Source organism: Urtica dioica, chromosome 9, assembly GCF_054948205.1.
Source record: "Urtica dioica subsp. dioica isolate 48M chromosome 9, U.dioica_male_clone48M_v1_H2, whole genome shotgun sequence".
Lineage (NCBI taxonomy): Eukaryota > Viridiplantae > Streptophyta > Magnoliopsida > Rosales > Urticaceae > Urtica > Urtica dioica.
The window spans coordinates 16,376,609-16,393,433 of NC_142764.1; the positions used below are offsets into that span (position 1 = coordinate 16,376,609).

At 32.0% G+C, this 16,825-nt stretch overlaps 1 protein-coding gene across 1 annotated transcript in view; it reads right to left on the reverse strand.

Moving 5' to 3' along the window:
* Nucleotides 1-571: 571 nt before the first annotated feature.
* The window catches only part of LOC149385326 (DELTA-urthionin-Uf1a-like), a 49,563-nt gene continuing 33,309 nt past the window's right edge, over nt 572-16,825 (reverse strand). The window contains exons 2-4 of the mRNA XM_089626759.1: nt 1,154-1,291; nt 992-1,069; nt 572-894 (exon numbers count right to left, since the gene is read on the reverse strand). Coding sequence (XP_089482885.1) covers nt 797-894; nt 992-1,069; nt 1,154-1,291 — 314 coding nt within the window. The 3' untranslated portion in view covers nt 572-796. The remainder of the gene's footprint in view (nt 895-991; nt 1,070-1,153; nt 1,292-16,825) is intronic.

Sequence of the window (16,825 nt, forward strand, 5' to 3'; positions counted from 1 at the left end):
TTGCTAAGCATTGTATTTATAATGCTCAAACCATTATTTTGTCACAATAAGAACCTTGTTTTTTTGTTCTCTAGGAGTCCTTCCGGTATAGAGAATCAAATGGAATGTGTCTAAAGGAATTTTTTTAGGTCTTGTTATTTTGTTTGAATTTATTAAATATTAGTGTTTCCCGTACCTCAGGTCTAATATTTTTTTTCAATAATTTTTTTATAAAATTAGTTTTTAATTCTTATTTATAATATTATCGAAAATAATTTTGGTCAACCGAAATAAAACTTCCATGGAAACTAGGAAATGTAGTGGTATGGGTTTATATATATTTTAACTCTTTTATTTATTGATAACATCTCACGAAACCTGGGTGTTACCATAGTTGTGCTCATGACGTCGTGTATTGTTTTAATCTAGTCCACACTCTTTATAATGGGATAAGAGAACCACGTCTTAACATATTGATCCCAGCAAACTGTTATTAAGTTTCGTAATCCCAACACCACCTCGTAACTGTATGCGAGAAAAAAAAATGGTAGGATGTGTGAAATATATAGTAAACAAAAAGTCGAGAAGAATATTTAAAAAGACGCATTACTCTTTATTCAGATATCAAGTTGAAGGACATACAATCTAGGATCGATAACCTTCTACGGCACAAACACAAGCAGCTAGCACGAGCGTGTAGCATATTACTTTTGTCATACATAGATGACATTTATTGAAAGCAAAGAAAAGGAAAAGTACATTTATTTAGATGCTTCACTTTTACATGGCATCTCCGTCTCCGTGGATATATGCTTGTTTAGGCAATTTCAGATGCAGAAATAGAGTTCTTGGTGCAGAGAGCAGAGCAGGCGTTGTTACATTTCTCAATAGCTCCATTGATAACCTCAGTTGCGTCTAGTCAGCGAAACAATTTTCATATAATTAGAATAACAAAAAAAAAAAGTGAATAGAATACGAACTTTTAAACTAGGAAAAAGGGTTGGGGCTTTACCAGAGTCTTGGAGAGTGGTCATGGCACCGCACACGGAGAATCCACAGCCCAACTTGCAGTATTCATTGACAGCGTCACCTTGAGCCAAAGCACATGAAAATGAAACCTCTTGCAGAAACTTAATTTAGTAATTAAAGAAGCGAAATGAGAAGTTTTTTTTACCAGTGTTTTCGAGAGTGCTCCTCTGCCAACCAGAGGGACATGTTGAAGTAGTAACGTGTCTGCATCCACTCAGTGATGCACATCGGCTTTGGGAGCCTCCTGCCAAACGACAAGTGTTATAGATATTTCTGGCAGTGGTGGATTGTGACGACCCGACTTTTCGGACCGTCATTCTTATCTTAATTCTCTTACTTAGAAAACAAATAGTGGATAATTTTTTTTTTTTTTACATCGTTTCATATATTTATAAAGTTTGGACTTTAAAATAAAAAAAAACTTTGAAAATAATCAACACTTGAAATCTTACAAAACATTTGATGAAAATAAGAGAAATACTTAATTCGAAATTCCAAACTAAAGTAGATGGTTGGAATATTCAACGGAAACTAAACCATAAAAATTCAACTTCAATTTTTCAAAACTAATTAAACTTGGAAAATAGCTTAAGCATAAAAATCTCAAACCGAGTGTTTATAAAATTTCGTAGCGGAAGTCTTTTAAATAAGCAAGCGGAACCGTAACCCAACCCCTTAACCATCGAACGCCGCTGATCCACCCTCCTCACTTATTCATTTGTTGCTTACCTACAATACGGACGAAAACACATAATATGAGCTAACGCTCAGCGAGAATAATTATAACTCACAAAAAGATGAGTAATGCAATGCATGACCGATTAATTAGTGTTTTAGTTCTAACAGTGTCATGGTCTTTCGTATCATAATTCTTATCATATTTTATTCGGGGTGCCCCTAGAGTAGTCGTACCAATTTCAGTGTACACTTTGGAAACGAACTACGGGGCTGCAACCTCCCATAGTTCGCACCATCTAATAAACATATCATATGAGAAAACTCCCTTTAGGAGCCCGTAGGTCGGCTCGAGAGAATTCTCTTAATACCTCCGTAGCTCGAGGCGGTACGACTCTCTTACTTATCTTATCACTTGATTATTTGCATTACATACAAAGATGACATATGACATAAACAAACATGAAACATGCTAATAAATAGAACATGTTATGCCAAAATTATACTAAACTCATACATAAACTCATCATAATCAAACATGACATAATAATCACAAATCACTCAATAACATATACACGCACATAAGAAAAATCACACAGTCATTCATATAACACATATTAACCAAATCAGATCACACACTCATCGTAATTAATTTTAAGCAAATCCGTATTGTAGTGAGATTATTCTCACCTTGTTTCGGAAACGTGCGACTTTAAACTATCGAACGATTGGAAAAAGTACTTTGCTCGGGACCTAAACGAAAGAATGAAATTTAGGTCCTAATAATCAATTCTGAACATCTCCAGGTTTCTGGAAAAACACAAAGACGATACTCAATAGTAAAAAGACGAAAATGCCCTTCGCCCGAAGATTTCGGCAAGAAAAATAATTTCCGATAAAAATTCTGGAAAAATTCCAGAGAATAGGAAATAAAATTTTAAACATTTTCTTCTTCTGTGAAAGTTCCAAAATCGGAATCCAACATGAAGAAATATAATTAAAACTTATATTGTCTAAAAATTGGGTTTCAGAGAAAACGGGACAGATCTGCGCACTTGTTAAAATAAATACTAACAAAAATACTTCCGTTAATTTAAACCTCATAAATATTTTTCTATGTAACAACAACATATATAGGTGTCTTGTATACAAAATTCCAGCCAAAATACGATTTGCAAGTATTTTAAAAAATATAAAACCTCGCTGTTTGAAACAGGAATAAAACTTCGCGCAAAACGTTTAATTTATTTTTATAAATTAAATCGTTAATCCAAAAATTACATGATTTTTAAGACATACTAAAAACATCTTGAATATTCTGATATAAAATTCCAAATCACCATTCCTCTGTTAGCTATTTTATTTTAAATCAAAACCTTGCTGTTTGAAACCGAAACTAAAATTATGTGCGCTGATCATAATTGAATTTTAGAAACAAAACGGTTTCTCCAAAAATTATGAAATTTGAAATATGTATTACAAACATCTTGAATATTTTGGTATAAAAAATTCAAATCAAAATTCGTTTTGTAGCTATTTTATTAAAATCAAAACACGCTGTTTGGATCATAAAAAAAAGGTTCTACGTACCGATGGTAAAAGATTTTTAGAATAAAAATGGTTATTCCAAAATTCCTGAAATTTAAAACACATACTGAAAACATCTTAAATATTCATGTATAAAATATTCAGATCGAAATTCTAAACGTAGCTTTTAAAAAAAGAACAAATGTAACCATTTACGTTACTTCTCAAAAACCTTTGCAAAACAAGAAGTATTGAGTATTGTTCGTAAGAAAAAATGTAACAATCAATGTTATCATGTAAAATATGTCACATAGGGAAGAAAATACCTCTGAATAATTTAATCGTATAGGATGCTCCTTGATCTTTGTAGGAACATCTCAGAGAAAATACTACTAGGTAAATTATGATTTTTTTTTTTTTGAAAAGGATGAAAAGAAAGAGAGAATGTTGAAGCGTGTGTGAGGAGAAAAAACAAGCCTTGAATACAATCCTAACGTGCATAGCAATACCAATTGGCACGAAGAACGATTTGATTTGACTATTGCATAATCATGCCATTATTAGCCATCATTACATACATATTTCTTCTTTCCTTTTGAAAACCTTACGCTGACATAGCAAAATACACCATTATGTAACCAAATCTATATATAAAAGGTAAGAGTGATGTATGTGCATATATGTATATAAACGTGAATATATATATATATATATATATATATATATTCCACTAATAAAAGGTAAACTTGATAAAAGATAAACGTGATATACATATATATATATATATATATATATATATACTTGTAAAGTAAGTAATCGGAAAGTATTTGTACTATAAATTTATACATTGCACTAATATGTTATTTTGATGATATATATATATATATATATATATATATATATATAAAGTAAATCGGCACGTATACATATGCATAAAATATTAACCGAACATAATAGCTTGAAAAAAATAAAATCACATATATATACGTACATATTTATAGCCTTTTAGATGATTCCTGATAAAATTAATTGGGTTTAAATTGTCCTAAAGAGAAATTATCTCCGGAACCTAAAATTGAAGTCAGCATAACAATTAGAAAAAAAAAAAGAAAACATACATATTACCAAGCCATATAACTGAAATAAGGGTTCCTCGCACAAGCAAATTCTAATTATCTTTTTTTTTTTAAGGCTAAGATTCGGAGTTTCACAATCTCCCCTACTTATTGGAATTTTCGTCCCGAAAATTAATATAAGGGTTCAGATAGAACATAAAGATTCTTACTTGACAACTCTAAGCTTCTAGGAATAGGTCGGGATATCGTGATCTCATATCATCCTCGCCTTCCCAAGTTGCTTCTTCGATTTTATGATTTCGCCAAAGTACCTTGACTAACGGAATCACCTTGTTCCTTAGGATCTTTTCTTCATGATCAAGAATCTGTACTGGCTTTTCTTCATACGTCAAGTCTTCGTGTACTTCGATAGGCTCTTGGATTAGCTCATGATTTGGATCGGGCAGGTACTTTTTGAGCATAGAGACGTGAAACACATGGTGCACTGATGCTAACTCGGGATTCAGAGCTAGACGGTAGGCTACCTTTCCGATTCTTTCTGTGATTTCGAAATGGCCAACTTACCTCGAGCTCAATTTTCCCTTCTTGCCGAATCTCATCACACCCTTGAGAGGTGCTACCTTTAAGAAAACGAAGTCTCCTACTTGAAATTCCAGTGGTCGTCTCCTCTTGTCTGCGTAGCTTTTCTGTCGGCTTTGAGCAGTTCCCATTCGATCTCGTATCTTCTTGATGGCTTCAGTGGTGTCTCAAATAAAATCTGTCTTCTCGAGGCTATTTTCTCCGGATTCGAACCAGTGAATCGGAGATCGACATTTTCTACCGTAAAGAGCTTCATATGGGGCAACGCCGATTGAAGCTTGGTAGCTATTGTTGTATGAGAATTCAATAAGTGGTAGCCTCCTATTCTAATTCCCACCAAAATCCATGACACATGCTCGTAGAATATCCTCTAAGGTCTGAATAGTCCTTTCGGATTGGCCATCCGTCTGGGGGTGAAAAGCAGTACTGAACTTCAGTTCCGATCCCATAGACTTTTGCACACACCTCCAGAAGTTAGAAGTGAAACAACCATCATAGTCTGAGATGATGGACAAAGGTACGCCATGCAGTCTCACTACGTTACCAACTGTGACGACCCGACTTTTCGGACCGTCATTCTTATCTTAATTCTCTTACTTAGAAAACAAATAGTGGATAATTTTTTTTTTTTTTTTACATCGTTTCATATATTTATAAAGTTTGGACTTTAAAATAAAAAAAAACTTTGAAAATAATCAACACTTGAAATCTTACAAAACATTTGATGAAAATAAGAGAAATACTTAATTCGAAATTCCAAACTAAAGTAGATGGTTGGAATATTCAACGGAAACTAAACCATAAAAATTCAACTTCAATTTTTCAAAACTAATTAAACTTGGAAAATAGCTTAAGCATAAAAATCTCAAACCGAGTGTTTATAAAATTTCGTAGCGGAAGTCTTTTAAATAAGCAAGCGGAACCGTAACCCAACCCCTTAACCATCGAACGCCGCTGATCCACCCTCCTCACTTATTCATTTGTTGCTTACCTACAATACGGACGAAAACACATAATATGAGCTAACGCTCAGCGAGAATAACTATAACTCACAAAAAGATGAGTAATGCAATGCATGACCGATTAATTAGTGTTTTAGTTCTAACAGTGTCATGGTCTTTCGTATCATAATTCTTATCATATTTTATTCGGGGTGCCCCTAGAGTAGTCGTACCAATTTCAGTGTACACTTTGGAAACGAACTACGGGGCTGCAACCTCCCATAGTTCGCACCATCTAATAAACATATCATATGAGAAAACTCCCTTTAGGAGCCCGTAGGTCGGCTCGAGAGAATTCTCTTAATACCTCCGTAGCTCGAGGCGGTACGACTCTCTTACTTATCTTATCACTTGATTATTTGCATTACATACAAAGATGACATATGACATAAACAAACATGAAACATGCTAATAAATAGAACATGTTATGCCAAAATTATACTAAACTCATACATAAACTCATCATAATCAAACATGACATAATAATCACAAATCACTCAATAACATATACACGCACATAAGAAAAATCACACAGTCATTCATATAACACATATTAACCAAATCAGATCACACACTCATCGTAATTAATTTTAAGCAAATCCGTATTGTAGTGAGATTATTCTCACCTTGTTTCGGAAACGTGCGACTTTAAACTATCGAACGATTGGAAAAAGTACTTTGCTCGGGACCTAAACGAAAGAATGAAATTTAGGTCCTAATAATCAATTCTGAACATCTCCAGGTTTCTGGAAAAACACAAAGACGATACTCAATAGTAAAAAGACGAAAATGCCCTTCGCCCGAAGATTTCGGCAAGAAAAATAATTTCCGAGAAAAATTCTGGAAAAATTCCAGAGAATAGGAAATAAAATTTTAAACATTTTCTTCTTCTGTGAAAGTTCCAAAATCGGAATCCAACATGAAGAAATATAATTAAAACTTATATTGTCTAAAAATTGGGTTTCAGAGAAAACGGGACAGATCTGCGCACTTGTTAAAATAAATACTAACAAAAATACTTCTGTTAATTTAAACCTCATAAATATTTTTCTATGTAACAACAACATATATAGGTGTCTTGTATACAAAATTCCAGCCAAAATACGATTTGCAAGTATTTTAAAAAATATAAAACTTCGCTGTTTGAAACAGGAATAAAACTTCGCGCAAAACGTTTAATTTATTTTTATAAATTAAATCGTTAATCCAAAAATTACATGATTTTTAAGACATACTAAAAACATCTTGAATATTCTGATATAAAATTCCAAATCACCATTCCTCTGTTAGCTATTTTATTTTAAATCAAAACCTTGCTGTTTGAAACCGAAACTAAAATTATGTGCGCTGATCATAATTGAATTTTAGAAACAAAACGGTTTCTCCAAAAATTATGAAATTTGAAATATGTATTACAAACATCTTGAATATTTTGGTATAAAAAATTCAAATCAAAATTCGTTTTGTAGCTATTTTATTAAAATCAAAACACGCTGTTTGGATCATAAAAAAAAGGTTCTACGTACCGATGGTAAAATATTTTTAGAATAAAAATGGTTATTCCAAAATTCCTGAAATTTAAAACACATACTGAAAACATCTTAAATATTCATGTATAAAATATTCAGATCGAAATTCTAAACGTAGCTTTTAAAAAAAGAACAAATGTAACCATTTACGTTACTTCTCAAAAACCTTTGCAAAACAAGAAGTATTGAGTATTGTTCGTAAGAAAAAATGTAACAATCAATGTTATCATGTAAAATATGTCACATAGGGAAGAAAATACCTCTGAATAATTTAATCGTATAGGATGCTCCTTGATCTTTGTAGGAACATCTCAGAGAAAATACTACTAGGTAAATTATGATTTTTTTTTTTTTTGAAAAGGATGAAAAGAAAGAGAGAATGTTGAAGCGTGTGTGAGGAGAAAAAACAAGCCTTGAATACAATCCTAACGTGCATAGCAATACCAATTGGCACGAAGAACGATTTGATTTGACTATTGCATAATCATGCCATTATTAGCCATCATTACATACATATTTCTTCTTTCCTTTTGAAAACCTTACGCTGACATAGCAAAATGCACCATTATGTAACCAAATCTATATATAAAAGGTAAGAGTGATGTATGTGCATATATGTATATAAACGTGAATATATATATATATATATATATATATATATATATATATATTCCACTAATAAAAGGTAAACTTGATAAAAGATAAACGTGATATACATATATATATATATATATATATATATATATATATATATACTTGTAAAGTAAGTAATCGGAAAGTATTTGTACTATAAATTTATACATTGCACTAATATGTTATTTTGATGATATATATATATATATATATATATATATATATATATATATAAAGTAAATCGGCACGTATACATATGCATAAAATATTAACCGAACATAATAGCTTGAAAAAAATAAAATCACATATATATACGTACATATTTATAGCCTTTTAGATGATTCCTGATAAAATTAATTGGGTTTAAATTGTCCTAAAGAGAAATTATCTCCGGAACCTAAAATTGAAGTCAGCATAACAATTAGAAAAAAAAAAAGAAAACATACATATTACCAAGCCATATAACTGAAATAAGGGTTCCTCGCACAAGCAAATTCTAATTATCTTTTTTTTTTTAAGGCTAAGATTCGGAGTTTCACAATCTCCCCTACTTATTGGAATTTTCGTCCCGAAAATTAATATAAGGGTTCAGATAGAACATAAAGATTCTTACTTGACAACTCTAAGCTTCTAGGAATAGGTCGGGATATCGTGATCTCATATCATCCTCGCCTTCCCAAGTTGCTTCTTCGATTTTATGATTTCGCCAAAGTACCTTGACTAACGGAATCACCTTGTTCCTTAGGATCTTTTCTTCATGATCAAGAATCTGTACTGGCTTTTCTTCATACGTCAAGTCTTCGTGTACTTCGATAGGCTCTTGGATTAGCTCATGATTTGGATCGGGCAGGTACTTTTTGAGCATAGAGACGTGAAACACATGGTGCACTGATGCTAACTCGGGATTCAGAGCTAGACGGTAGGCTACCTTTCCGATTCTTTCTGTGATTTCGAAATGGCCAACTTACCTCGAGCTCAATTTTCCCTTCTTGCCGAATCTCATCACACCCTTGAGAGGTGCTACCTTTAAGAAAACGAAGTCTCCTACTTGAAATTCCAGTGGTCGTCTCCTCTTGTCTGCGTAGCTTTTCTGTCGGCTTTGAGCAGTTCCCATTCGATCTCGTATCTTCTTGATGGCTTCAGTGGTGTCTCAAATAAAATCTGTCTTCTCGAGGCTATTTTCTCCGGATTCGAACCAGTGAATCGGAGATCGACATTTTCTACCGTAAAGAGCTTCATATGGGGCAACGCCGATTGAAGCTTGGTAGCTATTGTTGTATGAGAATTCAATAAGTGGTAGCCTCCTATTCTAATTCCCACCAAAATCCATGACACATGCTCGTAGAATATCCTCTAAGGTCTGAATAGTCCTTTCGGATTGGCCATCCGTCTGGGGGTGAAAAGCAGTACTGAACTTCAGTTCCGATCCCATAGACTTTTGCACACACCTCCAGAAGTTAGAAGTGAAACAACCATCATAGTCTGAGATGATGGACAAAGGTACGCCATGCAGTCTCACTACGTTACCAACTGTGACGACCCGACTTTTCGGACCGTCATTCTTATCTTAATTCTCTTACTTAGAAAACAAATAGTGGATAATTTTTTTTTTTTTTTTACATCGTTTCATATATTTATAAAGTTTGGACTTTAAAATAAAAAAAAACTTTGAAAATAATCAACACTTGAAATCTTACAAAACATTTGATGAAAATAAGAGAAATACTTAATTCGAAATTCCAAACTAAAGTAGATGGTTGGAATATTCAACGGAAACTAAACCATAAAAATTCAACTTCAATTTTTCAAAACTAATTAAACTTGGAAAATAGCTTAAGCATAAAAATCTCAAACCGAGTGTTTATAAAATTTCGTAGCGGAAGTCTTTTAAATAAGCAAGCGGAACCGTAACCCAACCCCTTAACCATCGAACGCCGCTGATCCACCCTCCTCACTTATTCATTTGTTGCTTACCTACAATACGGACGAAAACACATAATATGAGCTAACGCTCAGCGAGAATAACTATAACTCACAAAAAGATGAGTAATGCAATGCATGACCGATTAATTAGTGTTTTAGTTCTAACAGTGTCATGGTCTTTCGTATCATAATTCTTATCATATTTTATTCGGGGTGCCCCTAGAGTAGTCGTACCAATTTCAGTGTACACTTTGGAAACGAACTACGGGGCTGCAACCTCCCATAGTTCGCACCATCTAATAAACATATCATATGAGAAAACTCCCTTTAGGAGCCCGTAGGTCGGCTCGAGAGAATTCTCTTAATACCTCCGTAGCTCGAGGCGGTACGACTCTCTTACTTATCTTATCACTTGATTATTTGCATTACATACAAAGATGACATATGACATAAACAAACATGAAACATGCTAATAAATAGAACATGTTATGCCAAAATTATACTAAACTCATACATAAACTCATCATAATCAAACATGACATAATAATCACAAATCACTCAATAACATATACACGCACATAAGAAAAATCACACAGTCATTCATATAACACATATTAACCAAATCAGATCACACACTCATCGTAATTAATTTTAAGCAAATCCGTATTGTAGTGAGATTATTCTCACCTTGTTTCGGAAACGTGCGACTTTAAACTATCGAACGATTGGAAAAAGTACTTTGCTCGGGACCTAAACGAAAGAATGAAATTTAGGTCCTAATAATCAATTCTGAACATCTCCAGGTTTCTGGAAAAACACAAAGACGATACTCAATAGTAAAAAGACGAAAATGCCCTTCGCCCGAAGATTTCGGCAAGAAAAATAATTTCCGAGAAAAATTCTGGAAAAATTCCAGAGAATAGGAAATAAAATTTTAAACATTTTCTTCTTCTGTGAAAGTTCCAAAATCGGAATCCAACATGAAGAAATATAATTAAAACTTATATTGTCTAAAAATTGGGTTTCAGAGAAAACGGGACAGATCTGCGCACTTGTTAAAATAAATACTAACAAAAATACTTCCGTTAATTTAAACCTCATAAATATTTTTCTATGTAACAACAACATATATAGGTGTCTTGTATACAAAATTCCAGCCAAAATACGATTTGCAAGTATTTTAAAAAATATAAAACTTCGCTGTTTGAAACAGGAATAAAACTTCGCGCAAAACGTTTAATTTATTTTTATAAATTAAATCGTTAATCCAAAAATTACATGATTTTTAAGACATACTAAAAACATCTTGAATATTCTGATATAAAATTCCAAATCACCATTCCTCTGTTAGCTATTTTATTTTAAATCAAAACCTTGCTGTTTGAAACCGAAACTAAAATTATGTGCGCTGATCATAATTGAATTTTAGAAACAAAACGGTTTCTCCAAAAATTATGAAATTTGAAATATGTATTACAAACATCTTGAATATTTTGGTATAAAAAATTCAAATCAAAATTCGTTTTGTAGCTATTTTATTAAAATCAAAACACGCTGTTTGGATCATAAAAAAAAGGTTCTACGTACCGATGGTAAAATATTTTTAGAATAAAAATGGTTATTCCAAAATTCCTGAAATTTAAAACACATACTGAAAACATCTTAAATATTCATGTATAAAATATTCAGATCGAAATTCTAAACGTAGCTTTTAAAAAAAGAACAAATGTAACCATTTACGTTACTTCTCAAAAACCTTTGCAAAACAAGAAGTATTGAGTATTGTTCGTAAGAAAAAATGTAACAATCAATGTTATCATGTAAAATATGTCACATAGGGAAGAAAATACCTCTGAATAATTTAATCGTATAGGATGCTCCTTGATCTTTGTAGGAACATCTCAGAGAAAATACTACTAGGTAAATTATGATTTTTTTTTTTTTGAAAAGGATGAAAAGAAAGAGAGAATGTTGAAGCGTGTGTGAGGAGAAAAAACAAGCCTTGAATACAATCCTAACGTGCATAGCAATACCAATTGGCACGAAGAACGATTTGATTTGACTATTGCATAATCATGCCATTATTAGCCATCATTACATACATATTTCTTCTTTCCTTTTGAAAACCTTACGCTGACATAGCAAAATACACCATTATGTAACCAAATCTATATATAAAAGGTAAGAGTGATGTATGTGCATATATGTATATAAACGTGAATATATATATATATATATATATATATATATATATATATATATTCCACTAATAAAAGGTAAACTTGATAAAAGATAAACGTGATATACATATATATATATATATATATATATATATATATATACTTGTAAAGTAAGTAATCGGAAAGTATTTGTACTATAAATTTATACATTGCACTAATATGTTATTTTGATGATATATATATATATATATATATATATATATATATATATATATAAAGTAAATCGGCACGTATACATATGCATAAAATATTAACCGAACATAATAGCTTGAAAAAAATAAAATCACATATATATACGTACATATTTATAGCCTTTTAGATGATTCCTGATAAAATTAATTGGGTTTAAATTGTCCTAAAGAGAAATTATCTCCGGAACCTAAAATTGAAGTCAGCATAACAATTAGAAAAAAAAAAAGAAAACATACATATTACCAAGCCATATAACTGAAATAAGGGTTCCTCGCACAAGCAAATTCTAATTATCTTTTTTTTTTTAAGGCTAAGATTCGGAGTTTCACAATCTCCCCTACTTATTGGAATTTTCGTCCCGAAAATTAATATAAGGGTTCAGATAGAACATAAAGATTCTTACTTGACAACTCTAAGCTTCTAGGAATAGGTCGGGATATCGTGATCTCATATCATCCTCGCCTTCCCAAGTTGCTTCTTCGATTTTATGATTTCGCCAAAGTACCTTGACTAACGGAATCACCTTGTTCCTTAGGATCTTTTCTTCATGATCAAGAATCTGTACTGGCTTTTCTTCATACGTCAAGTCTTCGTGTACTTCGATAGGCTCTTGGATTAGCTCATGATTTGGATCGGGCAGGTACTTTTTGAGCATAGAGACGTGAAACACATGGTGCACTGATGCTAACTCGGGATTCAGAGCTAGACGGTAGGCTACCTTTCCGATTCTTTCTGTGATTTCGAAATGGCCAACTTACCTCGAGCTCAATTTTCCCTTCTTGCCGAATCTCATCACACCCTTGAGAGGTGCTACCTTTAAGAAAACGAAGTCTCCTACTTGAAATTCCAGTGGTCGTCTCCTCTTGTCTGCGTAGCTTTTCTGTCGGCTTTGAGCAGTTCCCATTCGATCTCGTATCTTCTTGATGGCTTCAGTGGTGTCTCAAATAAAATCTGTCTTCTCGAGGCTATTTTCTCCGGATTCGAACCAGTGAATCGGAGATCGACATTTTCTACCGTAAAGAGCTTCATATGGGGCAACGCCGATTGAAGCTTGGTAGCTATTGTTGTATGAGAATTCAATAAGTGGTAGCCTCCTATTCTAATTCCCACCAAAATCCATGACACATGCTCGTAGAATATCCTCTAAGGTCTGAATAGTCCTTTCGGATTGGCCATCCGTCTGGGGGTGAAAAGCAGTACTGAACTTCAGTTCCGATCCCATAGACTTTTGCACACACCTCCAGAAGTTAGAAGTGAAACAACCATCATAGTCTGAGATGATGGACAAAGGTACGCCATGCAGTCTCACTACGTTACCAACTGTGACGACCCGACTTTTCGGACCGTCATTCTTATCTTAATTCTCTTACTTAGAAAACAAATAGTGGATAATTTTTTTTTTTTTTTTACATCGTTTCATATATTTATAAAGTTTGGACTTTAAAATAAAAAAAAACTTTGAAAATAATCAACACTTGAAATCTTACAAAACATTTGATGAAAATAAGAGAAATACTTAATTCGAAATTCCAAACTAAAGTAGATGGTTGGAATATTCAACGGAAACTAAACCATAAAAATTCAACTTCAATTTTTCAAAACTAATTAAACTTGGAAAATAGCTTAAGCATAAAAATCTCAAACCGAGTGTTTATAAAATTTCGTAGCGGAAGTCTTTTAAATAAGCAAGCGGAACCGTAACCCAACCCCTTAACCATCGAACGCCGCTGATCCACCCTCCTCACTTATTCATTTGTTGCTTACCTACAATACGGACGAAAACACATAATATGAGCTAACGCTCAGCGAGAATAACTATAACTCACAAAAAGATGAGTAATGCAATGCATGACCGATTAATTAGTGTTTTAGTTCTAACAGTGTCATGGTCTTTCGTATCATAATTCTTATCATATTTTATTCGGGGTGCCCCTAGAGTAGTCGTACCAATTTCAGTGTACACTTTGGAAACGAACTACGGGGCTGCAACCTCCCATAGTTCGCACCATCTAATAAACATATCATATGAGAAAACTCCCTTTAGGAGCCCGTAGGTCGGCTCGAGAGAATTCTCTTAATACCTCCGTAGCTCGAGGCGGTACGACTCTCTTACTTATCTTATCACTTGATTATTTGCATTACATACAAAGATGACATATGACATAAACAAACATGAAACATGCTAATAAATAGAACATGTTATGCCAAAATTATACTAAACTCATACATAAACTCATCATAATCAAACATGACATAATAATCACAAATCACTCAATAACATATACACGCACATAAGAAAAATCACACAGTCATTCATATAACACATATTAACCAAATCAGATCACACACTCATCGTAATTAATTTTAAGCAAATCCGTATTGTAGTGAGATTATTCTCACCTTGTTTCGGAAACGTGCGACTTTAAACTATCGAACGATTGGAAAAAGTACTTTGCTCGGGACCTAAACGAAAGAATGAAATTTAGGTCCTAATAATCAATTCTGAACATCTCCAGGTTTCTGGAAAAACACAAAGACGATACTCAATAGTAAAAAGACGAAAATGCCCTTCGCCCGAAGATTTCGGCAAGAAAAATAATTTCCGAGAAAAATTCTGGAAAAATTCCAGAGAATAGGAAATAAAATTTTAAACATTTTCTTCTTCTGTGAAAGTTCCAAAATCGGAATCCAACATGAAGAAATATAATTAAAACTTATATTGTCTAAAAATTGGGTTTCAGAGAAAACGGGACAGATCTGCGCACTTGTTAAAATAAATACTAACAAAAATACTTCCGTTAATTTAAACCTCATAAATATTTTTCTATGTAACAACAACATATATAGGTGTCTTGTATACAAAATTCCAGCCAAAATACGATTTGCAAGTATTTTAAAAAATATAAAACTTCGCTGTTTGAAACAGGAATAAAACTTCGCGCAAAACGTTTAATTTATTTTTATAAATTAAATCGTTAATCCAAAAATTACATGATTTTTAAGACATACTAAAAACATCTTGAATATTCTGATATAAAATTCCAAATCACCATTCCTCTGTTAGCTATTTTATTTTAAATCAAAACCTTGCTGTTTGAAACCGAAACTAAAATTATGTGCGCTGATCATAATTGAATTTTAGAAACAAAACGGTTTCTCCAAAAATTATGAAATTTGAAATATGTATTACAAACATCTTGAATATTTTGGTATAAAAAATTCAAATCAAAATTCGTTTTGTAGCTATTTTATTAAAATCAAAACACGCTGTTTGGATCATAAAAAAAAGGTTCTACGTACCGATGGTAAAATATTTTTAGAATAAAAATGGTTATTCCAAAATTCCTGAAATTTAAAACACATACTGAAAACATCTTAAATATTCATGTATAAAATATTCAGATCGAAATTCTAAACGTAGCTTTTAAAAAAAGAACAAATGTAACCATTTACGTTACTTCTCAAAAACCTTTGCAAAACAAGAAGTATTGAGTATTGTTCGTAAGAAAAAATGTAACAATCAATGTTATCATGTAAAATATGTCACATAGGGAAGAAAATACCTCTGAATAATTTAATCGTATAGGATGCTCCTTGATCTTTGTAGGAACATCTCAGAGAAAATACTACTAGGTAAATTATGATTTTTTTTTTTTTGAAAAGGATGAAAAGAAAGAGAGAATGTTGAAGCGTGTGTGAGGAGAAAAAACAAGCCTTGAATACAATCCTAACGTGCATAGCAATACCAATTGGCACGAAGAACGATTTGATTTGACTATTGCATAATCATGCCATTATTAGCCATCATTACATACATATTTCTTCTTTCCTTTTGAAAACCTTACGCTGACATAGCAAAATACACAATTATGTAACCAAATCTATATATAAAAGGTAAGAGTGATGTATGTGCATATATGTATATAAACGTGAATATATATATATATATATATATATATATATATATATATTCCACTAATAAAAGGTAAACTTGATAAAAGATAAACGTGATATACATATATATATATATATATATATATATATATATATATACTTGTAAAGTAAGTAATCGGAAAGTATTTGTACTATAAATTTATACATTGCACTAATATGTTATTTTGATGATATATATATATATATATATATATATATATATATATATATATAAAAAGTAAATCGGCACGTATACATATGCATAAAATATTAACCGAACATAATAGCTTGAAAAAAATAAAATCACATATATATACGTACATATTTATAGCCTTTTAGATGATTCCTGATAAAATTAATTGGGTTTAAATTGTCCTAAAGAGAAATTATCTCCGGAACCTAAAATTGAAGTCAGCATAACAATTAGAAAAAAAAAAAGAAAACATACATATTACCAAGCCATATAACTGAAATAAGGGTTCCTCGCACAAGCAAATTCTAATTATCTT